This window comes from Protopterus annectens, chromosome 13.part0 (assembly GCF_019279795.1).
Source record: "Protopterus annectens isolate FY-2018-M chromosome 13.part0, PAN1.0, whole genome shotgun sequence".
Lineage (NCBI taxonomy): Eukaryota > Metazoa > Chordata > Ceratodontiformes > Protopteridae > Protopterus > Protopterus annectens.
The window spans coordinates 632269975-632297926 of NC_056747.1; the positions used below are offsets into that span (position 1 = coordinate 632269975).

At 38.0% G+C, this 27952-nt stretch overlaps 1 protein-coding gene across 1 annotated transcript in view; it reads right to left on the reverse strand.

Annotated features, from left to right (window-relative positions):
* LOC122787540 (multidrug and toxin extrusion protein 1-like) overlaps positions 1-27952 on the reverse strand; it is a 1007044-nt gene that overhangs the window by 481510 nt on the left and 497582 nt on the right. Inside the window, exon 7 of the mRNA XM_044054311.1 lies at positions 12046-12143. Coding sequence (XP_043910246.1) covers positions 12046-12143 — 98 coding nt within the window. The remainder of the gene's footprint in view (positions 1-12045; positions 12144-27952) is intronic.

Sequence of the window (27952 nt, forward strand, 5' to 3'; positions counted from 1 at the left end):
CTGCTTGTAGAACTCTGCAGGACACCACGAGGAGCTGTGCTGAGTCAAATACAAGTGCAAAAGCGTGCTAAAGCGGGCTTTATAGCAGGGGGTTAGAAAGAGCTAGGAAATGGCCCAAAACGGCCAATAAGCTACAAGTTACTGGGCTGGAACCACTCCTTAAGGGACAGATAGGCTGCTCAGAGCTCCCCACTCCCACTGGTGAACAAAGAAGCTTCCCCCTATCCAAACAAAGATATGGACAACACAGGAACTATGACACAGCCCAGAGATCAGCAAAATCTGAAGACTGGACTATTCTAGTTCAGTAAAGGCGGGAAACAAGGATAATTTTTTTTGTTTTTTTTACAGAGAAACAGAAAATAGATGCAGTGGCAACAGTAAATGCTTTAAATCGGCTAGCGCACTTGAGTGTGTAGCCTACCAGTTAAATTAAGCAAAAACAAACTTTCAAAGTGCAAAAAAGTACAGAAAACAAACAGTAATGCAGTAAATCAACTTTGCAGAGCTTATTTAGTTATAGAAACAAGCTTTTAGGCGAAATAAAGCAGTCGGAGATAAAAAGCCAAAAAATACTTATGAATCAATGGAAAGTCACTCTTCCACTCTCTGCTGCTTGTAGAACTCTGCAGGACACCACGAGGAGCTGTGCTGAGTCGAATACACGCGCTAAAGCGGGCTTTATAGCAGGGGGTTAGAAAGAGCTAGGAAATGGCCCAAAACGGCCAATAAGCTACAAGTTACTGGGCTGGAACCACTCCTTAAGGGACAGATAGGCTGCTCAGAGCTCCCCACTCCCACTGGTGAACAAATAAGCTTCCCCCTATCCAAACAAGGATATGGACAACACAGGAACTATGACACAGCTCAGAGATCAGCAAAATCTGAAGACTGGACTATTCTAGTTCAGTAAAGGCGGGAAACAAGGATATTTTTTTGTTTTTTTTTTGCAGAGAAACAGAAAATAGATGCAGTGGCAACATTAAATGCTTTAAATCGGCTAGCGCACTTGAGTGTGTAGCCTACCAGTTAAATTAAGCAAAAACAAACTTTCAAAGTGCAAAAAAGTACAGAAAACAAACAGTAATGCAGTAAATCAACTTTGCAGAGCTTATTTAGTTATAGAAACTAGCTTTTAGGCGAAATAAAGCAGTCGGACATAAAAAGCCAAAAAGTACTTATGAATCAATGGAAAGTCACTCTTCCACTCTCTGTTGCTTGTAGAACTCTGCAGGACACCACGAGGAGCTGTGCTGAGTCGAATACAAGCGCTAAAGCGGGCTTTATAGCAGGGGGTTAGAAAGAGCTATGAAATGGCCCAAAACCTGCAGTAAGCTACAAGTTAGTAGGCTGGATCCCCTCCTTAAGGGATACATAGGCGGCTCAGAGCTCCCCACTCCCACTGTTGAACACAGAAGCTTCCTCCTATCCAAACAAGGATATGGACAACACAGGAACTATGACTCAGCCCAGAAATCAGCAAAATCTGAGGACTGGACTATTCTAGTTCAGTAAAGGTGGGAAACAAGGATTTTTTTTTTTTGTTTTGTTCTTTTTTGCAGAGAAACAGAAAATAGATGCAGTGGCAACAGTAAATGCTTTAAATCGGCTAGCGCACTTGAGTGTGTAGCCTACCAGTTAAATTAAGCAAAAACAAACTTTCAAAGTGCAAAAAAGTACAGAAAACAAACAGTAATGCAGTAAGTCAACTTTGCAGAGCTTATTTAGTTATAGAAACTAGCTTTTAGGCGAAATAAAGCAGTCGGAGATAAAAAGCCAAAAAATATTTATGAATCAATGGAAAGTCACTCTTCCACTCTCTGCTGCTTGTAGAACTCTGCAGGACATCACGAGGAGCTGTGCTGAGACAAATACAAGCGCAAAAGCGAGCTAAAGCGGGCTTTATAGCAGGGGGTTAGAAAGAGCTAGGAAATGGCCCAAAACGGCCAATAAGCTACAAGTTACTGGGCTGGAACCACTCCTTAAGGGACAGATAGGCTGCTCAGAGCTCCCCACTCCCACTGGTGAACAAAGAAGCTTCCTCCTATCCAAACAAGGATATGGACAACACAGGAACTATGACACAGCCCAGAGATCAGCAAAATCTGAAGACTGGACTATTCTAGTTCAGTAAAGGTGGAAAACAAGGATATTTTTTTGTTTTTTTTTTGTTCTTTTTTGCAGAGAAACAGAAAATAGATGCAGTGGCAACAGTAAATGCTTTAAATTGGCTAGCGCACTTGAGTGTGTAGCCTACCAGTAAAATTAAGCAAAAACAAACTTTCAAAGTGCAAAAAAGTGCAGAAAACAAACAGTAATGCAGTAAATCAACTTTGCAGACCTTATTTAGTTATAGAAACTAGCTTTTAGACGAAATAAAGCAGTTGGAGATAAAAAGCCAAAAAATACTTACGAATCAATGGAAAGTCACTCTTCCACTCTCTACTGCTTGTAGAACTCTGCAGGACACCACGAGGAGCTATGCTGAGTCCCATCTACCTAAATCCTGAGAGGACTCTAAAAAAGGACACCCCTGACCACCACTGAGCCAAAGGCTGCTCTTTCCCTACAGACCAGATCCAATTTGTAATCAGCAATTAAAGTATGAGGATTAGCCCAAATTACGACTGCACAAATATCATCCAATAAACATCTGGATAGAAAGGCTGAAGAAGTTGCCATTGACCGGGTGGAATGTGCTTTTGGAGGTTTTGGTAAAGACAAGCCCAATTTTTCATAAACAAAGGTAATACAGTCAGTTAACCATTTGGCTAAAGTCACTTTAGAAACTGGTTTGCCTAATTTTGATTCTGAAAAAGAGAGAAATAATTGTTCTGATCTCCTCAAATTTTTTGTTCTATGTAGACAAAAAACGGGTGTATATTATGGGTCTACTTAATATGGTCGACAGCTCATTTGGTCGACGGCTCATATGGTCGAAACTCATTTGTTCGACGGCTCATTTGGCCGACAACCAGTATTCAAGGTACTTAACAGGGATTTGCCTCCCTCCCCAAAGTTGGGTGACCCTGGAGTTGATATATATAGTTGGGGGGGGTGAAGCTCCCCACTAATATTCATTTAATAGTAATTTAAAACATGAAAATACAACAAAAACTAAACATTTTGAACGAATATGGGTGGGGGGCTTCGACCCTCACACCCCCCAACTATTATATATCAACTCCATGGTCGCACAACTTTGGGGAGGGGGGCAAATCCCTGTTGAGTGCCTTGAATACTGGTTGTCGACCAAATGAGCCTTCGACCAAATGAATTTCGACCAAATGAGCCGTTGAGCAAATGAGTTTCGACCATATGAACTGTCGACCATATCAAGTAAACCCATATATTATTTAGTTCATCAACACATAAATATCAAACCCTGTAATCATCGAACAGCCACATCAGCAAATTTTTTCCCAGGGGAAAAAAGCTCTTGGCCATCATCAGGGATTTGCCCTTTTCCCCACTGTAATGCGATCTTGGAGTTGCTATATTTATTAGGGCGGTGATGTTGTCCCACTATATGAGGTTTGAATGTTTGTTTGATGTTCCTTAGGCCAAGCACTTTTTTCCCCGGGAAAAAAAGTCACTGATGTGGCTGTTCGGAGATTATAGGGTTCGATATTTATGTGTCGATGAAGACATGTTCGCTGAATATGTCGTTCGACTACATAATACAGACCCGACCAAACCATAATTGCATGTAGTTGTCCAGAAGGTGTAACATACACTCTCTTTTATTTGAGAAATCTGGAAAGAAGACTGGACGGTTGATAGTTTGATTAATATTGGCTTCTGACACCACCTTAGGAAGAAAGTAAGGACTGGTCCGTAAGAGTACTCTATCCTTATGAACAAATCAAATAAGGACGTTTGGATGACAGGGACTGAAGTTCCAATACTCTTCTAGCAGAGGTAGTGGCCACTAAATAGAAAGCTTTCCAGGTCAAGAATTTTAGTTCACTCTTAGCTGATGTTTCAAACAGGGATTGTGTTAAAGTCTGTAAAACAATGTTAAAATCTGCAAAGAGGAGTGGGATCTTTTAACAGGGTCTAAGTAGAAAAACTCCACTTAGAAAGGCTTTACAAGATCAGTTATTTACTCTTATATAAAAGATACATGCATAATTATTTACTCCTATATGAATATTGGAAATGGTAGCTAGTTGAACTATTACAGTAAAAGAGCTAGCACCTTCACTGAAAATTGTAGCTAAAATTCAAGAAGTTTAGAAAGTGGTGCTGAAAAGAGATCTAAATCCTTTTCTTGCGTCCAAATGACAAGTCTTTTCTATTTACATCGGTAAAGTTTCCTAGTGGAGGCTTTGTTGGATAATAAGAGAATGTGACGGACAGAGGAGGAGAGCCTGGTCTAGCAATCAATGGAAGTGGAGAAACCATGTGGTAAATTTCAGGCCTAGAATGTCCGGATGAGTCATGTCTGTTGGGTGAGACAGTAGGTCAGGAGTTGGATCCAGAATCCATTGAGGATGAAGTAAATGAGGCAGGCCAAAGAAAAGGAAATCAAATCTGACGAGGCCAGTATGGGACAATGTGGATAACTGTGCTCTTCAATCGAGATGTTTCTGAAGAAATTTGGAGATTAGAGGTAACGGGGTAAATGTAAAAGAGACCTGGGGCCAATCATGAAGTAGAGCATCACTTGGTGGCTCCCCCAGTGGGGGGAACATTGCAAAGAACCTGCTGCACTTGGTGAGGAGAGATGCCAAGAGATTGCAGCATGGCTGTCCCCATCAAAAGAAAATCCTTTCAAAAGCCTTCTTATTGAGGGACCACTTGTGATTCATTAGAATAGACCTGCTTAACTTGTTTACAATCACACTGGACTTGCCCAGAGTGAGCACTGCTGTCATAAATAGATTGGATAAGATCACCCCTTGATACACTCTCATAACTTCTTAAAACAGGGGGTAAGATTTGTTTTCCCCTTGTTTGTTGATATACCAGACCACTGACATATTGTCCATTTAGATTTCAATTTTCCCAGTGGGGAGAGTGTCTTGAAAGGCATCCAGTGCTAGGACAGTTCCTATTTCCAGGACATTTATATGTGTGTTGGCCTCTTCAGGGTACCATGTGCCATGTGCTGTCTTTCTCAAGAAGTGCCCTCCCCCAACCAATCTGGGAGGCATCCGTGGTCACTATGGCCTTGGTTTGGGGGAGAACATAGGGACAACCTTCTTGTATTTGACTGGAGTGTGTCCAACACAGAAGATAATTTTTGCAAGCCTGTGTTATTTTGATCTGACTGGATAATGGTTGATGGAGAATGGACCACTGAGTTGCCAATTTCCACTAAAGAATCCTCATATGGTACCTTGCCAATGGTACCATAATGATTACCGTTGACATGGATCCCAAAGTTTGAAGGATCAGTCAAGCTGAAACAGTAGAACTTTATGATCTTTCTGACCAGGAAATGAATAGTTTGAATTCTTGACAAATGGAGAGACTGTTTGAGTGACTGTATTGAGCAAGGCACCGATGATTTCCAATATCTGTGTTGGTTTGAGATGAGATTTGTTGTGATTAATTGAAATGCCCAGGTGGGAGCATAACTGGATTATGTAGTCTTGAGTTAGAATCAGATGATGCCTGGTTGCAGCAGTTATGAGCCAGTTGTCTAGATATGGAAACACCTGGAATCCTTGCAGTCTCAAAAGAGCTGCTACTACTGCCATACAATTGGCAAACAACCTGGGGGCTGTGGTGAGTTCAAAGGCGCAGAGCTCTGAATTGGTAATGACTCGCTCACAGCTGGAAGCATAGATTTCTCCTGGATCATCTGTTCATTTTGATATGATAGTAATCATCCTAAAAATTTACTAAGTACATCCAGGTGTTCTTGTGCAGAAAGGGCAAAATGGACTGTACCCTGACCATCCAAAACTTTGTGTACTGAACTGACTGATTCAGATCTCTGAGATCTAAAAATGATCTCCAGTCCCCTGTTTTCTTTGGGGTTAAAGAATCTTGAGTAAGTTCTGGATTCTTTCTGGTCTGGGAGGAATTCTTGGATGACTTTTTCTAGCAACCTGTTTATTTCTAGTGCTGCTACTTTTCTCTGATTGGGTGGGACATCAGGGATTTTGTTTACTACTAGTGGGGGTGGATGGGAAAATGGTACTATATAACCTCTGGATATTAACCTCCACACCCATGATCTTCTGTAATTTCTAGCTAGGCTCTTTGATGCAGGGATAAATGAGACCAACTGCCTCCAGAGATGGACATTTCATGCCGATAGGATACGTCAGAGAAAGTATGTCTAGATCCCGGGTCTATATTATACATCTGAAGTTTCAAAACTTCGAATACCATATGTTCGACAACATATGATTGAAGTTTGAAACTTCGACTATATAATAAAATATAAAATAAATAAATAAAACTTACCTTAATGCTCCGAGCAGGGAGGCAAACCCTCCTGCACCCCCCCCCCTACTTAAATATACCAACTCCGAGATCGCACTTCAGTGCAGAAAAGGGAAATTCTCCCATTCTGCACTGTATGGCACCATTACATTTTCCCTTCAAACTTTTCAAAATTCGATCATATGGTGTCGACCATATCACATTCAAACTTTGAAAAGTTCGTTCATGTAATAGGAACCCTAGATCCCTAGTTACACAGACTGCCTCTGCAGTGGGGATGGCGTCGTCTAGTCATGTTTCCACCTCTGCCAGTAGGGGAACTGTCTCCATGTTGATCTTGGAAGGGACCCTGGGATTTTTTCAACCACATTTTCCATCTGCCTTGTTGGTTCCTAGAAAAGGTCCATGGGGGAGTCAAAAAACATACACCCACAGCAGACAGTTTTTTTTCCTTCCTGCTCACACCTAGAGAGAGTCTCATTTACTTTGGGGCCAAATAAGGAACTTCCATAAAAAGGAGCATTGACAAAGGAAGATTTGAAGGGTTTCACAAAGTCACACAAGAGCATCCAGGGATGTCTTCCGGTGGAAATGCCTGAAGCCGTCTCCCATGAGGTACCTTCAACTGTGTGGGAGAGAAGTCTCATGGACTGAAGAGTAGTCAACTGCAAGGTAATAGTGCTCTCTACCTCAGATGCTATGGGCCCAGTGAGGGACTTGGTAAGTTCCTTGATCAAATCCCTCTGGAGTCTTGTGAAGTGTATCAAATAATTCAGCAATCAAAAGTCAAAGGCTGCTGAAGTAGAGACAGGCTTCCAAAATCTTTCCAGCACCCTAGACTCCCTGTTAGGGAGGTGGACAGAGGAACATTGTTACACTAGTTTCTTCCTCGTGGCTGCTGCTATAACCATGGCATCAACTGGTACTCCCTTGCTCCAATATTTTCTAACCCTTATTGGTGCCAAGATCCTATCTGGTCTCTTGGGGGTAGGCTCAATGCTTCCATGCCCATTGAGAGACCAAATCAATCATCTCATCATCATGAGGAGTCACACAGGAGGTAGACGGGCCAGCTCCAAAAGCCTCTAGGAATACAGACTCCTCTTGGGAAGGGTTCTTGGGAGACCAACCACCCCTATACTTTAGGGCTTCATGAATGTCTCTAAATGAGACATCATCAAGTGGTGATCTTGGGGACCCTCCCGCCCTATCAAAGTTAGTATCTTCTGTGACAGACTCTTGTGGAGAGTCCAAGTGCCTTCTTTTACTCTTTCCCTTCCAAGGAACTTCTTCAGTGAGATGTTTTGGAGAAGTGCCAGAAGAGATTAATATGCCCTCTTGGGTGTTCTGGAGACTCATTTGGGCTGACTGTCTCAGTGCACAGTTGGTTGAGGCTGTAGACACAGAGTTAAATAGAGTTGGTTAGTCAGAGTCGAAAAGGGGAGAGGTCTGAACTCTTGGAACAGAGAAAATTATCTCCAATACCTTGAAAGCAGAATGTCTCTAAGAGAAGGAAACCGACAGCTCCAACAAGACATGCTTAAGGACCATAGGCTCCTGCCCCGAAGGCAGACTACTTGAGGAGGGAGTCAGTGTCAAGCAATCTAGCTCCGAAGATCTGAGGGGCAGAGACTACTCCAACAGCTTCAGTCTCGACTTCAACACCCCAGATCCAGCACTAGTACTATGGCTCAGAGAATCATCTGGCTCCAAAGTGCTTGACGCAGATCCACTCAAAGATACCACTAGAGATGAAGATCCAATGCAGATTCCGGAATCTTCAGATGCGATGACTCTGAAACCAAAGGTCAGATCAGAGAAGGAGCCAATAACAGGGGAGTAGTACTGATAGAGGTCTCCAGACCCGACGGGGTTGGAGCTGGAAGAACTCCCATTTGAATCTGCATCAAGAGAAATTTCCTCATCACACTGTCCACGTTGGCTTCAGTCAGACTTTTGGAAGATAATAAAGCGGATGCTGTTGAAGATGGTCTGGAGTGATGATGTCTCGGTGGCCGTTCCAAAAAAAGGGGAAGGGAGCCGAGAGGAGACAAGATCCAAGACCAGTTGCTGCGATCGGATCCAAGGGAATTTTTCCGGTCATGATTCCGGATCCAACACTTTAGATACTTTAGAGGTTTTCTCGATTCTTTATAAAGAAAATCTCCCTCCCTGTCAGTTTTTTTGGGTGTTTGAGCCCCAGATGATGTCGATACAGACTTAGAGAGGAGCAAACTTCTTAAAATTAACTTGTTTTTCCTATCGATTAAGTCTTTTGGATTGAAGTCCTTATAAATGTCACATTTAGAATCAAAGTGTGCTGAGCCTAAACAGTAGGCACACATTGCATGTGTGCCCGATAATGGAATTTTATGGCTGCAGGCCATACGATTTTTAAAACCAGAAGGTTTCTCAGATATTGCTGTTTTAAAAAAGAAAAGACGATTAATAATTTTTTTTTTAATAAACGATACGAAGGAAAAATACTAACTATGGTAATTAAAGAAGTATTTTAAAGTACAATAAAGGGAGGATAACCAGTGATGGTAATCAATAAATATGCAAGCAAAGGAATATAATTTTAATCAGTAAAAGAGAAAAGAATATATCAAAGGGAGGATATCACTAAAGAGACTGAAATATTTTGAAAGCTATGAAATTATACAAGTAATAAAGTTCTAACTCACAAAGAAGTTGCTACTCTATAGTGACCATGTCCATGCACTAAGGTGGCAAACGAGATCTGAGATATGTTAGTTGACTACGGCAATATGGGTAAGGGAGAAGCTCGAGAGTTTCAGTGTTCCACGAGCTGGAAGAAGTGGCCAAGTTGGATCTGAGGGTCAGATCTGAACCCAACAGTTGAGGAATGAATGAAAATGACAACATCAGATGTTACTGTTTACTGAAAGCATACAAGATGCTTTTTTTTTTACATCTGGATGGGGAACAGAGGTAAAACAAACAATAGCAATCAGTGTAAAGGAGAGCAACATGCACTCTAGCATTGGTTATTTTACTGTTAGAATACAGAATGCCTGTGGGTGCAGCTGCTGATATGGACTAACTATATTAACTCCATTGGCTTTTCTTTTATCTCCAACTGATACTCTACACATTCTCTATCATTACTTGAGTATCTTCTCTGGCTGTTGGAAATCCATGCTCCTACCCATCTTATTTTTCTTGTGATCTATAATCTATCTCAATTCATTATGTAAGGCATACTCATATTGTTATTGTTAAATTTTTGTTTAATATATAATGTTCATATGTATTAATACTTGTTGAATGTTCTACTTATTTACTGCTGTAGAACTATTTGAAAATTATATTGCTAAATATTATTTATTGTTTTATGTAAATTCACATGGAGCTTTTCTACACAGGCCTCTGCTGAAAAGGGGCTCTGCTCAATCAGATCATCCCTGAAAACAAATGTAGATAAATAAATAAAAATAAACAAACTGCTCCTATCAGCAGGAGTAAACTTCATTTGCTGAAAATGTACATAGTTTTTAGTGTTTGTTCTAAGTTACAAGGAGACTGGGGAGTGTAAAAATTAATTTACTTCTTTGAGTGCTTTTTCTGAAAAAAACAATACTGATGAATGAGGACACATCAAATGGAGATGAGAAGAAGAAGAATGCAATGCAGAGATCATCCTCCTGTTTTTTTATAGGTTATTAAGGCCAAAGGTTAGAAATATTACTTAACTGTTATAACTCACTTAATAACTCATAACACTTTTCACTTTTTGGACTTTTTGCTTTTTGGACTTTTCTGCTTTTTCACTTTTTTTCATGTTTTGTGTTTTTATTTTTTTTTGTTGTGGTGTTTTTTATATTTTCAAAGGAATCATCATGAATAACAGGTGGAGTAAAAGTTTTCTATCATAATGCCTACTCTGTACATTTTATTATGGAATATATAAATAGAAGAAAAGAAGAAAGAAGAGAACAATAGATGATCTACGAAGAATGAAAAAAGAATGACAAAAAGAAAAAAAAGACAATAATGGTAGATCAGTATTAGTAAGGGGCTACTGACAAGGAGGAATATGCCGGTATGTATTTATATTCCACCAAAAACTGCTATTATGGAGTGTAAGAAAATTTGGGGAGAAATAATTAGCTTCTAGCAGGGATTATTATTTATGGGTGAAGTCTAGAACTTGATTTGCAATAGTGTGCATGTATCAGAGTGACGTAGAAGGGAAAACATAACAAAAGAGGACTGAATTCTGAAAAAAATATATGAGAATACTTGGTATTGAAGATAAGAATTCAGTAGTAAGAACTCGGAATTTACATATTGTTCTCCAAGGTGCAATAAATGGGCTAAACTGGATAGACATTACATTTCACAGGAGCACTCATTGAAAGACATCAAATATCAATAGAGTTGTGTTTGCCATCACATATGGCTCAAGACAAAATAATATCCCTTGTAAGTAATAAACATGGTTTTGGAATTGACCAAATAAAATATGAACGCATATCATATTTGCCGAGGGAAGAAGGAGTAGGGGCAGAACACCTGGAGGAGCACTCGGCTGTAAAGCTTTGACATACATCCAATAACTATTTCAGATTATGCACTGATAAAAACAAAGTTAAAGATGCCAGGCAACAAAGCAAATATGAGACACTGGCACTTTACTACTTACCTATTAAAAGGAAGAGAATTTAAGGAACAGGTAATAAAAATAATTCTAGAGTTATTAGAGAAGACTGAAATTTCATCAGAAGGGATATCCTTGTCACTGGAATACAATGAAAATGCAGTTTAAAAATGTGGTATAAACAAGAGAGACAGAGACATGGGAAAGTAATAAGAATTACTTAGAAGAGATAATGGTTAAATTATTACAGAATAAGGAGAATCTCACAAAACAAAGAGAGGAACAACTGCAAAGTGCTAAAGAGAAAATAAGGGAATGTTTGGATAATATGCATGGGTTTAGACAGGTTGGTGTGAGATACAAACAGAGGCAGGAAGAACTGTCTCTTTATTCAGCATCTTACAGACTCTAGAGGGGAGATCTATGCTATGCCTTCTATGTCATTACAGACCCAGCTGTCCTGGATCTCTACAAATCTTTTAGTTCCACAAATGCCAGAACCAGAAATCAAAGTTTTCACTGGAGAGACAGATTTATCACCTAGTATCTCACTTACCTCTGGAACAGGCTGCTCATACAGATTAAACAGTATGATACACTATCATCCCTTAAACAGAACCTACATGCCTAGATGGCTATCCACAAATTCACCTAATGTTTGACTAAACTAGTCCTAGAGAACAGAGTACACCTTGACAGCTCATGCTGGCAAGGCAAAAAAGTTCACAAGACTTGATTGTCTTGAAATTCCTATGAATCCTATAAATAAAGGGCACAACACATTTATTGAAAGTGAATGCTGCAAGAATATTTACTGAGGTACTTTTGTTCCCTCTTTCAGCTCAGATCTGTAAACAGTACACTGAGCTTGGTTTTAGAAAAATGCTGTTAAGTGCATATTTCCACAGTGATCAAAGGTAGCTCAAAAGGATGGACCTTCACTTTTATTTTTAATTAACGAAACTGGGAAAGTCAAGCATCAAAAGTTATTAAAATAAAACATAATTTGTTTTACTTACACTACTCCCAGGTGCAGCACAAATATAAAAATGTAGTTTACTAGTGCATTCAGAAGATTCGCTATAATGCCACAAATAATCTGTGGCAAAATTATACCCTGAAACACAAAGAAGACAGAATTATAATCTAATCCACTAACAATAATTAACCATTAAAAAATTCATAAACACTAACAAGTTTTATTAAATAAATTTCTTAAATACTAATATTCTTAGGCACTTGCTGACAAAGGAAAATGATATATATGTATATATATATATATATATATATATATATATATATATATATATATATATATATATATATATATATATATATATCCCAAAGTGAACCAGTGCAGTCACCATGGCTGTCAGCATAGAACAATTTTATTGAAGAACGTAAGATAAAAAAAGTGCTTTCAGGTGGCTTCCACCCTTCTTCAGATTCAGAAATACCTAAGCAAACAGAAAACATTTACACAAATCCTATCCAATTATGGTGGCGGTTGGCTCACAGAAACATTATCTTTATATATAGAATATCAACTCAAGAAATTTCTACCTTTGATGAGTTCTGTTCTGAAAGATACTAAGCATTTTTTTATCCACCTTATAAGACTTTACTTTTTTCCTCAGGCAATAATGGCCCCAGAATGATGACGACTATGGATGTTTAAAGTCTCTTTACCATAATTCCTAATTATTACAGCTTAAGAGCGATTAAGGCTAACATGAACATAGTGACTTTAACAACAGTACAATTGATTTGATTTGTACCCTTCTGGAATTGGTGCTGGAGAACAATATATTTTGTTTTGATGGCCAGATATACTGGCAAAAATAGGGGGTAGTAATAGATACTCCCTGCGCCAACGCTTTTGCCAACCTTGTGATGGTTTATTTGGAGAACCACACTGCCCTCAATAACAATCTCTATAGTGACAACTTATTATACCAGAAAAGATTTGTTGATGACATCTCCCTGTTGTGGGGAGGTACTCCTGAGCAACTTTCAGAATATGTTGTGTACTTGGAGGGAACTACAAAAATTATGAGGTTTACTATGCATATGTCCTACAATAAGATGGATATCTTGGATGCAACTGTTGAGATCAATGAAAATGGAGCCACAAATACTTTGATACATCAAAAAGATTGCAGGAAGAACAGCATACTTCATCGATCCAGTATGTATCCCCCATACATATACCGCGATATTATTAAGGGTCAAATGCTAGGTAACTCCAGAATGCACACTAGGGAGAGTGTTTTCATAGCAGCAAATGTGAGATTAACTAACCAACTCAGGGCCATAGGCTATAATGTCAAAGAAATTGAATTACAGCAGCATACTTTAACACAATTTAGGGATAGCAGAGGTTAAGCAGTACTATTCTGAGTCACCATCTCAAGAATCGGAACCACACCGACTTAGCAACTATAATAATAATATCAGAGTTATCTTAAGATATTCAAGTGATATTTACCATGTTAGTAAAAATCATTAAAGATAACTAGAAGATTCTAACTAGTGACAAATCCATGAAGAAGACTGTAGTGGTTAATCCCTGGTTTACATATGGAAATGGTAGAATCTTGAAACAAATTCTATGTGATAAACCACTTAAAAAGATGGAAATAAGAACTATCAGAAAGGGCACTTATCCATGTAGAACATGTACCATGTGTAAATACATTATTTATAAGGAACAGACATATAGTCATCCAGTAACCAAGAAGACCTATACCTTTTATGGGTCAATCCTGATTGTAAAACCAAAAATGTGGTCTACACAGCATGTTGTAAAATATGTGATACATTCTATGTAGGCAAAACTAATAGACTTTTTAAAGAACATATCTCTAAACATCTGAGTGATCTAAAACTTAGAGATCAAAAGAATCCACTTGTGCGACATGCATCTAGCAATGATCATCGTTATTTCCACTTTATGGCTTTACAAGTAATAACTACTGATGTGAGAGGTGGGGATATTGTCCTTATGAAAGAATTGGCAGAAATAAAGTGGATTAGTGAGTTACAGGCTGATAAACCTCCTGACCTAAGCTCATATATACCTTTGAAACCTGCATCATATCAGATAACTTTTGTCATAGTTTGATGCTGCTAATTATGCTATAGTGTGTAAACATGACTGGCTGCCCGTATACACACTTATATAATTTTTATTGCCAACTTTTTTGAGGTATGTTTTCATTTTTTTAATTATTTTACCTGTCCACTACAAAGTAGACAAAAAAATCATCATTGCTGAAATTTCAACTACTATCATTCTTTGCTTTGTATTCTTATCTTGTTCACATTTTGTTTTCTGTACCTCTTAATTATCTGTTATTGCATTACTACTGTATTTTGAATGGTCTTGCAATTAATTATTAACTATGTTAAAATTTGTTCTTGTGTTTGTAAATCTCTGGAGCTTTTCTCCTCAGGTCTCCACTGAAAATGGGCCAGTGTCTCAGTTGGACCAACCTGGTTAACAAATGTCAAATAAACAAATAAATAAAAACTTGAATTTCATAGTGTTTTCAGACATTGCATATTTAATTTTCATAGATATTGTTGCCATTGGATGTCATGCTTTATAAGTTAATGTGATTGTCCATTACTTTGAAATACTTATTATTACTTTTTAGACTTAGTCTCATTTAAGTCACATCATTGGCTTACATTCTGATTTGAGCTAAGTCATTGGCTATTCAGTTCATTGGCTAGATCTTTGATTTTTATAATACCATTGGTTGCTCATGATTTTATGTCATTTTTGCATTTCTCGGTCTGTTTTTTATTTCGACCGTGAGTAAAATGATGTTGGTTAATTATATCTTGTTGTACATTGACATGCTCATGTTTATTTTTGTTGTGTTATGGTTGAGTCCATATCTTTATAGTTCCAGATTCATATCGTGTCATTCAGCCCTACGCTTTAAAGTTATGTTATTGATGGATATATTCCTTTGCGACAGCCCATTGGTTCTTCAACATAACCATATATTATTTTATACCAACGGCTTATACTCACATATTTTAATATATTACATACATTTCTTTATATTATTTGCTTCTACATGTGTTGATCTCTAGTGTGATTGCTTTAGATCATACATTATTAAGCAAGTGTGGCGTACTCTCATAGTTCCTCTATTGTGCGTGTATCTTGTTGATGTACATAATTGCTGTGATCTTCTTTTTCCTCTAATAAGGCATTATTCTATCCAGTCTTTTATGTTTATGATCTGTATTAGTGTTTTTCCAACATGTTACTGGTTAACATTTTATTTTGAATTAGCCTATTGACTGGATCATCACAATGTTCATACACACTACATTATGCACTCAATGGCCTCTATTTAAAAGAGTTTTTTTCTTACATAAAGGCCCCTTCACATATGTTTATATTTCATATAAGTGTCACTAGCTGTGGCACGTGCATTTTTTGGGGGGTCTATATCAGGACGTTGAACATTGAAAACAGCGAACGCTCTTACATTGAACCCTGATAACCGAAAATGCAGAATGTCAAATGGCCGGAACAGCGATTTTTTCCCAGGGAAAAAAATCGCTGGGCCATTGCCAGGACTTTGCCATTTCCTCCACTTTGGTGAGATCTCGGAGTTGGTATATTTAAGTAGGGGGGGGGGTCAAAGCCCACTTCATTTTGTTTGTGGATTTTTTTTTTTTTTTGGAGCAGTGATTTTTTTTTTCCTGGGAAAAAAATCGCTGTTCCGTATGTTTGACATTTTGTAGTTTCTGGTATTAGGGATTGATGTAAGAGTGTTCGCTCTTTTCACTATTCGACTATGTAATATAGACCTAATTTTTTAATATATGATTATTGTGATACCTTAACCCATTAATACATGCAGTTCAGACTGAATTAACATTTGATGTCTGTATATTTTAAAAATGGCATCTTTATCAAGAGCATTTGAATTGCAAATAGAAAATTTAACTTTAATACTTTGATGAAAATTTGTGCTATTTTCATATATTTTGATGTATTTTATTATAGCATGAATAGTTATTATTTCATTGGTCTTTCAATGGTTTTAAGTCTGTTGATTGGCTAGTGGATATTTCCTAAGCTTTGCATCTTGGATGAATTTTTTGTGACATCTAGACTAGGATGTTGTCCTAGTAAGTATAGTATAGACCTCTGACATGGGTTTGTAGCTTTATTTTAGACACTGTTGGCTATGCGAGTTTGTTTATTATTGTTTTTGCATGTATTTTACTGTGATTTAGGGAGCTGATGTTTTATTGGTTCTCCAACAGATGTAAGCCAGGTGATTGGCTCTTGAATGATTTGCAAATGCAGATATTTTTATTGGAATTTTTATTTATAATCTTGTGAAGTAGTGATCATTAAAGATTATAAATAAGCACTTATGTTCATTGTTTATACATTTACAAATATTTATCTATTTATACAAATACGTTTTTAGTTATAGTATTTTATTCACACTTATCTTCCAACTGGTCAAACAGACTATTTTTCAATTGGTTGAACAGTCTATTTTTGAATTTGCATTGGCCAAGATTTTTATGTGTTTGTATTGGATAGTAAATTCATTAGACGTACCTGATTGGATAGGGTGTGTATAAATGTTCTCCATTTGCTAAGGTATTTCTGAATCTGAAGAAGGGTGGAAGTCACCCGAAAGTGCTCATTTTTATCTTACGTTCTTCAATAAAATCGTTTTATACTGACAGCCATGGTGACTGCACTGGTTAACTTTGGGATTTAAATCCGTTTCCTACAATGCTGTTCTTTGGGTACCATGACATTTGTTTTCATTCCCTTCACTGTTGTGTGCGCATGTGTGTGTGTGTGTGTGTGTGTGTGTGTGTATATATATATATATATATATATATATATATATATATTATATATACATACACACACATGCAAACATATATGTTTATGCATGATCAAAGTTACATAATGGTGAACAAACCACACAGATAAAAATAAGATCAAACATGCATGACACCAAATTAACTAAAATCAAACCTCTGAAAGATCAAAAAAGAAATACAGGTTTGTTTCCCAATCTTTAAACTAAACTACCCAGATAATGTTAGGCTCCAATTTGTGGCAGTATTATGGGAAGGTTTTTTTTAAGGTACAATGTGGGATTAGGGCTGGGCTTCACTCACTGCCCACCTCAGTAATGCATGCTAACCCTAACCCTGCCTCCATCCCAGCCCTTACCTCACATCATTCCTTAAAAAATCCCTTCCTGTAACACACTGCCACTACATAAGACACACACAAACACATACCAACACAGTTACACTTCATAATCTCTAATTACTGAAATCCCGAATTTCAGTAACCTGAGACCATGATGGGGAAAAGCAGAATGCCGAAAGTGCATACAAGCGAATTCGAATATCTCGAATCCACGCTTATGCATTTCCGGTAAGTCGCATGTAGTGTTATGGTGCCTGAGATTGCAGGTGAGTGAGTGTTTCTGTGTGTTTTTGTACGTTGTATGTGTGGGTAAAGGTAGGAAAATTAAAGTGTTGGATATGTTGGTGTTTGTGTATGTGTGATGTGTATTTGTGTGTGAGCGAGTGGAGGATGGCGTGGTGCGAGTTTTTTTTTTTTTTTTTATGTTATGTGCGACCTCGGAGTTGGTATATATAAGTAGGGGGTGGGGAGCGCGGGGTTGTGTAGTTTGTGTGCTGTGGGTGGAATGGTGTGTGTGTTATGTGGTGTATGTATGTATGTTCGTGATTGTGGATTTCGGTATTGTGAATGGTTCAACTATATAGTCTCGGGTTACTGAAATTCGGGATTTAAAGGAACACTCCGCCCTCCCCTACATGAAAACGCAACTGCGAGCTTTCTTTTATCCTTACAAATTCATCACTAGCGCAAGCAGTTCCCTAACTGCAATAAAACGTTTAAGTATTCTTTATTTCTCCCCTTCAGTACGTAGGGCTGGTAAGCCCATCCATTCATCCTGCAGTACATCACGTCGTTTCTTGAAGAATTTGTCTCCTCCTTCATTACATACCTCCGACACAGTCCATTGAGTAGTTCCACCTGCCCTGGCACTTCCCACAAGTATGCTGTATACCTACTTGCTGAGGTAACAGCTGTTATGAAACTAGTGGAACATTTCTTATTGTTGTGGAACTCTTACTTAGTGACTGTTTCTGCACGGACTGAAAACCTTGTAGGAGCATTTCTGTTGCCATTGAAACAGCGGTTGAAGGCTTTGCAAAGCATGTAAATCAGGCAGTGTCTAAGGTTTTATATTTTTATTTGTTACAAGAAAAAAAGTCTGTGCCCATTTTTGTCCACGTGTGTAATGGAATGTGTGCACAAAAGCAGGAGCAACTCGTGTGTGTGTGTGTGTGTGTGTGTGTGTGTGTGTGTGTGTGTGTGTGTGTGTGTGTGTGTGTGTGAGAGAGAGAGAGAGACACACGCATTGAATCGAGTGATAGATCCCTGGTACTAGCTTCATCACACTTATTTTGACCTCCGTGATTCTCCCACTCCAACTGTCACAAATAAATGTATATAAATGAATGAATGCCTTGCAGCTACTAATTACAGATGCAGCTGGTTCCAGGGATCTATCACTCGATTCAATCCATGTGTGTGTGTGTGTGTGTGTGTGTGTGTGTGTGTGTCTTTCACAAACACAAACACACACACACAGTCGCTTCTGCTTTTGTGCATACATTATGCAGAAGATACATTAAAAGATGACTGACCAGGATATTAACATTTTGTTCTGTCTTTTTTTTTTTCCTGTTTGTAATAGATAGTGCCGTACCACCTGAATGCCGATTCCATTTCTGCATTCGTGGTTGCGACTGCAGTTGCGGTTGAGCCTTTTTTCATCAAACCATTCTCAGAAGGAACGGTATAATTGTTTTAGGGGTGTGGCCAATACCAATACTACATTTATTGGTATTTATGAAGTGGTATTTATGAAGTGATTGTTGTCTATCTCATTTGCAGAGGTTTTCCAATTCTGATTTCAAATTCTGCTGTAGTTTTGTATAGATTTGTTTCTGTTAAGCAGGAACTATAATTTATGTAAACAGAGAAGGTCATTATTCCTGTGTGATGTCATTAACAAACAGTAAGACTAATAAAGACTAATGACTGAGCCTGAGGTACACCATATTGGAATGTGCCAGTGTCAAATAATATTGTTTTGCCTGATAGCAAGAAAGTTCTATTTAGTAATTTGCTCCTAAACAAATCGATTGTTTCCAAACTAAATATAGACTTTCCTTTCAGAATGGATAACAGTAGAGCATGGCTAGCCATTTCAAATGCTTGGACCATATAAATTAAGACCTTAGCTGTTAGTATAGCCATCATTCTTATTATTACATATAGTATCTCTCGCTGAATATATTAGTGTGGTCATTGTACTAAAGACATTTCTAAAGCAACATTGAGCAAATGAAAATATGTCATATCTGGGAATATGATCAAAGAGCTATCCATTTACTAGTTGTAAATGCAAGTTTTATTGTTTTGAATGACCATACCAATTTGACAAGACCATGGTGATTCGGGTCATTTGGTAGGACTGTAAGTTTAAGACATGTGCAAGAAAAAGTGGTCATCATTAGATCAAGTGTTGTCACTGCCAGAGGAAAGAGTTTGGTCTGGTTGTGCTATTTACTATTCAACAACTTAGCATGACAACAAATAACTTTACTACTGAAATATGTAACTTACTAATCTAAAAGTCATTTAAATTATCTCTGTTTTAATTTGCTACTGCAGCTCTTTCTATTTAATTGAATAGTATTACAGTTGTATTTACCCTTCACTTTATAATTCAGCTAAAAAAGTTTTGAGGTTCACACCTCTCCTGAAGGTTATTGGTGGGCCTCAAACCTCTCACAAATATTTTTATCCCCTGCCAAAGTATGTTGATGTTTATTATCAGGTGAATTTGTACTAGAGTCCCCAACCACTTGGGTGGGTACTAGTTGTAAGCTCAAAATGGGACAAAATACCCCTACAAACGCTTATGCGTTTATTCCTCCCTATGTCCGCCTACCAATTTACCTAGGTAGGAAATCCATTAGAATATGTCGATTTTCTGTGTATTCTGCTTTTAAATCTGATAACCAAATATGAAATCAAAAGTGAATTCCAAAAAATTAGTTAGTTTTGGTCATTGTAGCAATAAAACAAGGATCTTTCTCTGTTCCTTTTCCATAAAGAACATGTCGCCCTGGTATCGTCTTTAAAGGTGGAATCTGAAAACAAAAGCTGTTCTCCTGATGTTTGAATAAAAATTGGAACAGAGTATCAATTCCAAAAGTGTCTCAACCAAACATATGGTGTTATCATTCACCTTCCTTACTAATAAAAATTCCCTAATCCAGTCAAGTCCGGGGATGACTGTGTATAGGTTTTTCACGCCAACAGTTAAAGGACATAATCTGGATTAAAAGGGATCTTGTTAATTCCATTCAGGAAGCTCGATTTGTGTTTCCTTCTCAATAAATGGTTTAAGTAAAATTTATGACTATGCCAATAATTAAGTATTATTATTTAATTTTAAGTAGCTTATTGTGTTAGTATTTTTATTTTTTACTTTTAGTTTTAAGTGGCAGCATAGTGTTTAAAAGCAATAATGGTAGCAAAATGTCATGTGATTTGGTTAATTGGCTTTAAATAAGCTATATGTTTGTTGCATATCTCGTTTGTTCTTTTTACACTTTCTGGAAGGGGGGGGGGGTACTGTCTCCCTCTCAATAAATCTTCAATCAATTTTTTCTTTTGCTAGTTTGTCAAAGCTTTTGTGGTTCGTGTTTTGCTCAAACTGCTGCAATATTACACAACAACGAACATGGTCTACCCTCCATTAGCAACTTTTTGAGTAAAAAGGATTTTTTGGGAGCAAGGCTGCCTAAACGACAACAAGAAAACGTGAGTAATGACATCACTGTTCTTATCAGTGAGTTAGACTATAAACTGTTTAAGTGTAGGAAATTTCAATTAGAGGTGGCCTACCTGGAGGAGTGTTTGGACAAGAAAATTGTTCCGAAAGGGTTAAGGCAATGGAGGTTCCCAGTAGGTTTAATTAATGGTTCCACTTTACACAACAGATTATTGGACCTATTTGACCAACAGGGTTTTGAATTTATGCGAGTGTTAGTGGGACACTACTTGGAACAAATTGAGAACTACCAGCACGATCTGGAAGTTTTGGAAGTGGACATTAAAGGTAGTGTGGACTTCATTAGATACAAGTATGAACATACACGCATATTTTCTAGTATTGACGCCACCATGAAAAAACTATCCGCTAACAAGGAAAAGAAAATCAAAAGGGATTTATATCAATATGCTAATCATAAAGCATATCCCTTTCCCCCTTTAGTTACTCAAACTAAGTTTGCATTTAAAGGAACAAGTAACTTTAATAATAGTAATTATCACAAAGCAGGTGGGCCCTCATCTTTTTCACCCAATGTGGTTCCACACTCTGAACAAGGGGGGCTCCAGCAGGAAGCATTGGACGAACAGGGTTTCAATAACCAAAACCAACATGATAACAACATTGGCAATCATCTGGAAGGTAACAAAAAACTAGTGCACAACAATAGAAATATGGAAGGTGCACAAAACATTCAGGGTTTTCAACAGGGACAGAATTTCCACCAGAGGAACTTGAGGTCCAACAAGAACCAGAATGTTCCGACGAACAAACGGAACCAGAAGAGGAGGTAGTAGTACCTCCCTTAATATTGGACATAGTACTGAAGGAGACTTCAAGATATATAACTATACTTCTTTTGGCGTAGATCAAAACATTTGTGACTTTTTTTCTAAAGGACTCACTTTTGTCCCTGACTCACGTTTTGATATAGTAAAGACCATTATTGATCTAAAATTACTTGTACACAAACTGAATTTGAGAATCACGTTGGGCGATAGACCCACCCTTCTTAATTTTAGAATTGCTAGCGTCTTTAATCCACCACTATATGATAAATTAAAAATTTTTGAGATGGCTTGTGAGTTAGATCTGAGACATCTAGCAGGTCAAAATGTTAGGGGTAAGGGACACAAACCTAACATAACTTTGCAGGAGAGGGATTTTATTAAGATCCTAAGGGATTGCAACATCAGGGTTATGAAACCCGATAAGGGAAATGGGCTCATTCTTATGGATCATCACATATATGTTAACAGAATGCTGGGCCATTTGGAGTCAGGACCATATCAGGAGATCAGCATCAATGAGATCAATGTTGCCTATGGTAAGGTCAGAAGTATATTGGAGGACCTGTTTTTGGAAAACACTATAGACACGGACTTATATGCGTATCTAACTGTTCCATCACCTAGGTTGCCGGTTTTCTTTGGGGTGCCAAAAATCCACAAATCGGTGGCTGATCCTTCCTTCAGACCTACTGTCGATGGTAGGGGGTCTTTATTGAGTGCACCTCACTTAAACCATTTATTGAGAAGGAAACACAAATCTGTAAAGATTTTTAATCCAGATTATGTCCAAACCTATACACAGTCATCCCCCACAACACAGGACTTGACTGGATTAGGGAATTTCTATTAGTAAGGAAGGTGAATGATAACACCATATGTTTGGTTGAGACACTTTTGGAATTGATACTCTGTTCCAATTTTTTCGATTTGAAGGTTTATTCAAACATCAGGGAGAACAGCCTTTTGTTTCAGGATTCCACCTTTAAAAGACATGTGCGCCTGGTACACTAGATACCAGGACGACATGTTCTTTATGGAAAGGAACCCCAGAGAATCCCTTGTTTTATTGTGCTACAGACCAAACTAACTAATTTTTGGATTCACTTTTGATTTCCGATATTTGGTTATCTAAGGATAACCCAAACTCCAGATTTAAAGCAGAAATACAAGAAAATCGACATATATTAATGGATTTCAAGTGAATTTCTAATGGAATGTACTAAACTTTCCGGGATGTTTTGTGATAGGGGCTACCCTAGTTTGAGCTTACAACTAAGTACCCACCCAAGTGGTTGGGGACTCACAAATTCACCTGATAATAAACATCAACATACTTTGAGGTTTTATGTACATTTTCCACAGATCATCATTTCATCACCCACCACCAATAACCTTCAGGAGAGGTGTGAACCTCAAAACCCTTTTAGAAGCTGGAGACCTAAGCAGAGGACACAGACATGTAGTATGAGAAAATGTCGATCAATAGTATTTATTACAAAGTGAGGGTAAATACAAACTGTAATACAGGGTATGGTTTATAGTTTACAGTATTGAAACAAGTGGACGATGCCCCTTCACAGGCCCCATGGGATTCAATTAATTAGAGAAGAGAGAGCAGTAGCAAATTAAAAAGAGCAGCCAGTTTCCTCCAAACGGGTTAAAACAACAAATCTCTATTGCATGCATTTTTTAGATTTAGTAAGTTACATATTTCAGTAGTAAAGTTATTTGTTGTCATGCTAAGTTGTTGAAAGTTATAGTTATACTTTCTAGTGAGTAGTAATATATTAATATATTGAATTTTAAATAGATTAACACATTATGTCTTCAGTGTGTTTTATAGGGCATTTTTAAACACATTTATGACTATGCCAATAATTAAGTATTATTATTTAATTTTAAGCTTATTGTTGTGTATTTTTTTTTTTTTTTTTTTTTTTTTAAGTGGCAGCATAGTGTTTGTAAAAAGCAATAATGGTAGCAAAATGTCATGTGATTTGGTTTCAATTTTTCTACTTGATTATCCTTAGGGCTTGGTTCTTCATATTCCTATTTACTACCTGTTACAGACTTAAAAGTTTGAAGTTCCTATTTGTATGGAGGCAGAACCGATTGAACTAATATTAAAATCAGCAAGAAGCACTATGTTGTGAGGAATGCCATCAGGATCATAGGAGATTTTTAGGCTATTGGCCCTGAGACCCTTATAAGCCTAGCCAAGAGTTTAGCCCATGTTTAGACAAGTCAGCACCCAGAGCCCCTGTCCAGCAGGGACACAGGTGGAATCCCAGGAGTGTATTTTCTGTTTCCCATCCAGTTATCCAGGTTGCGCTTACAAAGGGATAATGAGGTATACTGCTTAACGTGAAGAAGGAGTCTATTCCACAGATGGGGGAATCTCTGGCACACAAATCTGTCCCACCAACAAGTCCTATCACAGACCAGATTGAGGTCACGCGTACAGGTTGCTCGAGTGAAGCTTGACTTGAAGATATGCAGCAGTCCCATCAAGGCGGAAAAAGCTTTCTACCCTTTCCATAGCAGAGGATCAGGGAATATGTTCATCTATTGGATTTTCAAGTGAGATGATGGATGACAGAGGAATGATGCAACCAACCCCTAAAGATTGTGTTGTATGTTTGCCCAGTAGGTGTTGTACAGAAAGTCAGTTGTTGACATCATCCCAATGAGTGTCATCTTGTGATATTTGTTTAATGTCTAGTTGTATGTCATGTCTGAAAAGTGCAACTCCAGCTCTTATTTATGTACCTAGCTTGCTATCCATTAGTAATGAGTATATTTTCTTTATGTGGCAAGATGGGCAAATATTGCTTTAGGCCAAGCTTCTGTAATATCCAGCACATGGGGTTCTTTTAGATCTATCTGGGGTTCTAGGAATGTACGTTTATTGTCAATGCTATTTATGTTAAGTAGTCTCATTTTTTCACTAATTTCAACAGACATTTTACACCATGTTGTATACCTGAGCAGAAAGCTGGAGTCTAGGATTTAGATGTGCATCTCATGATAGGCTTACCCTGAGAAAGGTATAATACAGTGGGCTCTGGATAAGCTGATTTTGAGATAGGTAATGTATAGTCAGGTTAATAACTTTTAAGATATTTACATGGGACTAAGTAGTGATGAAGAAATACAATTTGAATTCAATAATGTCTATAGAATAAATAAGTACGTAAGGATAAGTCTTGATGTAGAAGACCGGGGCAATATTAGGGAAATAATGTAATAGCTTATTTCCTGTGTTTGGTTTAAATCATGGGCGGTGCATCAGAAATAATTTAAGGCTGTCAAATGTAGCGAGGTACAAATTATAATATGGAAGAGAACAGATGCTAGTGATATTTGTAATGTCCTTTTTAATGACTTTTGCTATAGCTAGATTGAAATCTCAAAACCAGTATTACCACTTATTAGGCTTAGATGCTTCTAGGCCGGGGAATAAGCAGAAATAGTTTGTTGACAATAGCAATGGTATAAGGAACCACTATAGAGGTAACTTGTGAAAATACATTAGTTATAATTTGTACATGAACATTTGAGGTAAGGGAGGCTGTTAGCCAGAAAGAGAAATGTAAAAGTAACTGTCAACAGCAGAAAGTTAGAAGTAAATGGGATTAAGGCAAGTAAATGTAGAGCAGAAAGTAAGAAATGCTATTAGATGGCATTTTTAGCTATTTAGTTCCAGGTAGTATAGGGGAAATATAGACAGATACACTCGTTGCAACCAAATGCTTCATGGTATGGAAGGATAGTAGATAAGGTAGTGTAGATATAAGCTCTAGTAGCCATCTAGTGTTTTGTATGGTAAAAGTAAATGCAAAAGTAAAATTGTAAACACATTAAAAATAGATTAGTTATAGGGATCTGCTGCCACCAAGTGCTTAATGGAGTAAATTAAGGTCTGTTGTCAGCATCCTTTGCTACTAAGTGCTTGGTAAGGTAGAAGGCTGGTTGTATGGGTCAGACGGTAGAGGGCGAATAATGTTAGATGTTCAGGTGAACAGTGGTATGTACTCATTATTCAGTGCTCACTGCCGAAAAGGTAGATACTAGGCTGAGAGGAAGTGGTGAACAATGAAGTAATAAAAAATATGTTAGGAATAGGTACCTGCTGCCACCAAGTGTAAGGTAGGAGAGTGGTATGGGTGAGAAGGTGGAAAGACATGCAATGATATATGTTCATTTGAAAAATATGCATGTTGTCCTTGGCATCATATAAGAGTTAAAACAGAATATCCTTTGCTTGAGTAAACCTGGCAGATATTGTGGTAATTAATGAATTCAAGAATTTTTTGACATTTGATGAAAGATAAATACTCAGAGAAGCAATTAATTGAGGAAAACAATGAATGTAAAATTTGCTTCCATCAGTTGCTTATTGAAAAGGAGTGCACACCTTGCAGTTGTAGGAAAAAAAGAGTAAAAAAACACTAGCTGCTACTTGGTGTTAGCAGTGAAAAGATACAATTTGATTGAGATGAAGAAAAAATTGCTTTCTGTCAAGTAGTAATTAATGCACAGACTGAATAGAGTACAGGGATATGAAGACCATGAGAAAACAAGTGTGAACAAAGCTAATATTTAGTTTGGTTCAGATACTCAAAAATAAATAGCAGTGTTGTTGCGTTGCTTATGTACTGATGCCAGTCAGTTCCCATGCACAAGGTGCAAGGTTTAATTCTCACCTCAGGCCAATGCCTGTATGAAGTATGCATTTTACCCTAGGTCTCTCTGAGGTTCCTCCCACCTCCCAAAAAAAAAGAAAGAAAAAAGCAACAAAAACATGATGAGTGCTTCCACCTTAAAAACACACCCAAATATGCAGCTGTGGACAGTAGCATGGACTCCAGATGGTGCCCCATAGGGGGAAGAGTTGTATAGATCAACCCTTTTGGGTATCAATTGTGGTGCATAGCATCCTTAAGATAGGAGATCACAGATCACAAACTGCACACAGTGGAAAGGCTAGCCACTCAATGGTGTAAAAATTGTCTCAAGGTGATCCGGTCATGTTGACTAATGTCACCAAATTGACATGGGTATTTGCCAGTGATAAGTGGGTTAGGACCCAGCTTACTCCAATCTACACCAGGGACTCATGCTAACCCTGGAAAGCATATGTGTGCTCCTATTGGCCAGTGTGTGCCCTGGATAAAGCCCAGCAGCCCTGAGTCAATAAGCTGCTGGCCATATTGTGTCCAGTTCTCCAGCTTGTGTTTCTTAGGATAGCTCTGTTGAACGAAAACTGGATGTGAAACCAATCAACCTGCAAAACATGAAATGAGAATTACTCTCAAAGTAGGTTCACTGACAGAATGTAGCCTGTAAGTGGATGACATGATGATAAGGAGGAAGCTGGCCATCCTATATACCCAGGAAACAAGAAGGAAGGTCTATGCAGCAAAGCCATTTGACTTGGGATACAGAATCTACTACACAAGAGCAGGACAAACTAGTAATTGTGTAGGACATTTTGGTGAAAGCAAGGCTTCAGAAGCTAGTGAGGAATATCATCAGAATTACTTGCAGACTTATAGCAATCAGGCTCCAGAGTAAGGAGAGGGTAGTATTCATAACCTCAGCCAATGTCCCCCAGCAGGGTTGTGATAGTGAAGAAAAGAGTGCATTCAGACAGCAGTTTCAGGACCTGCTAGATAAAGCAGGACATCATAAATTAGTGTTGATAATGGGTGACCTGAATGCACATATAGAGACAGAGAGAACAGGACTGAGGACTGCCTAGTCAACAGGGGTGGGGCAACAGGAATAAAGGAGGAGAGCCATTCTTGACTTCTGTCTAGCAAATGGCTTAATGGTGAACGACACATGGTTCAGCAACAGAGACATTCACGAGATGACATGCAAGACTGGCCAGCACACAACTCAGGTAGACTCTGCCCTAGTAAGGAAAGGGAATTCAGGTAGAATCAGTGATTGCAAAGTTACCTGCAGTGAAACAGCCAGCCAACAACATAAACCAATGGTTACTACAACCAACTGCAAGAAGTTGTCAGAGAAGACTTTGATGGCAACAGAGACTAGGCTGAATACTTGGAAGCTGACTAAAGAGAAATTGCAAGAGTTCAAGTGAATACTCGGGGCTTAACAAAACTTGTTATGCATTTGCCTGATATCACAGAATTGCATAACAAGCTCTT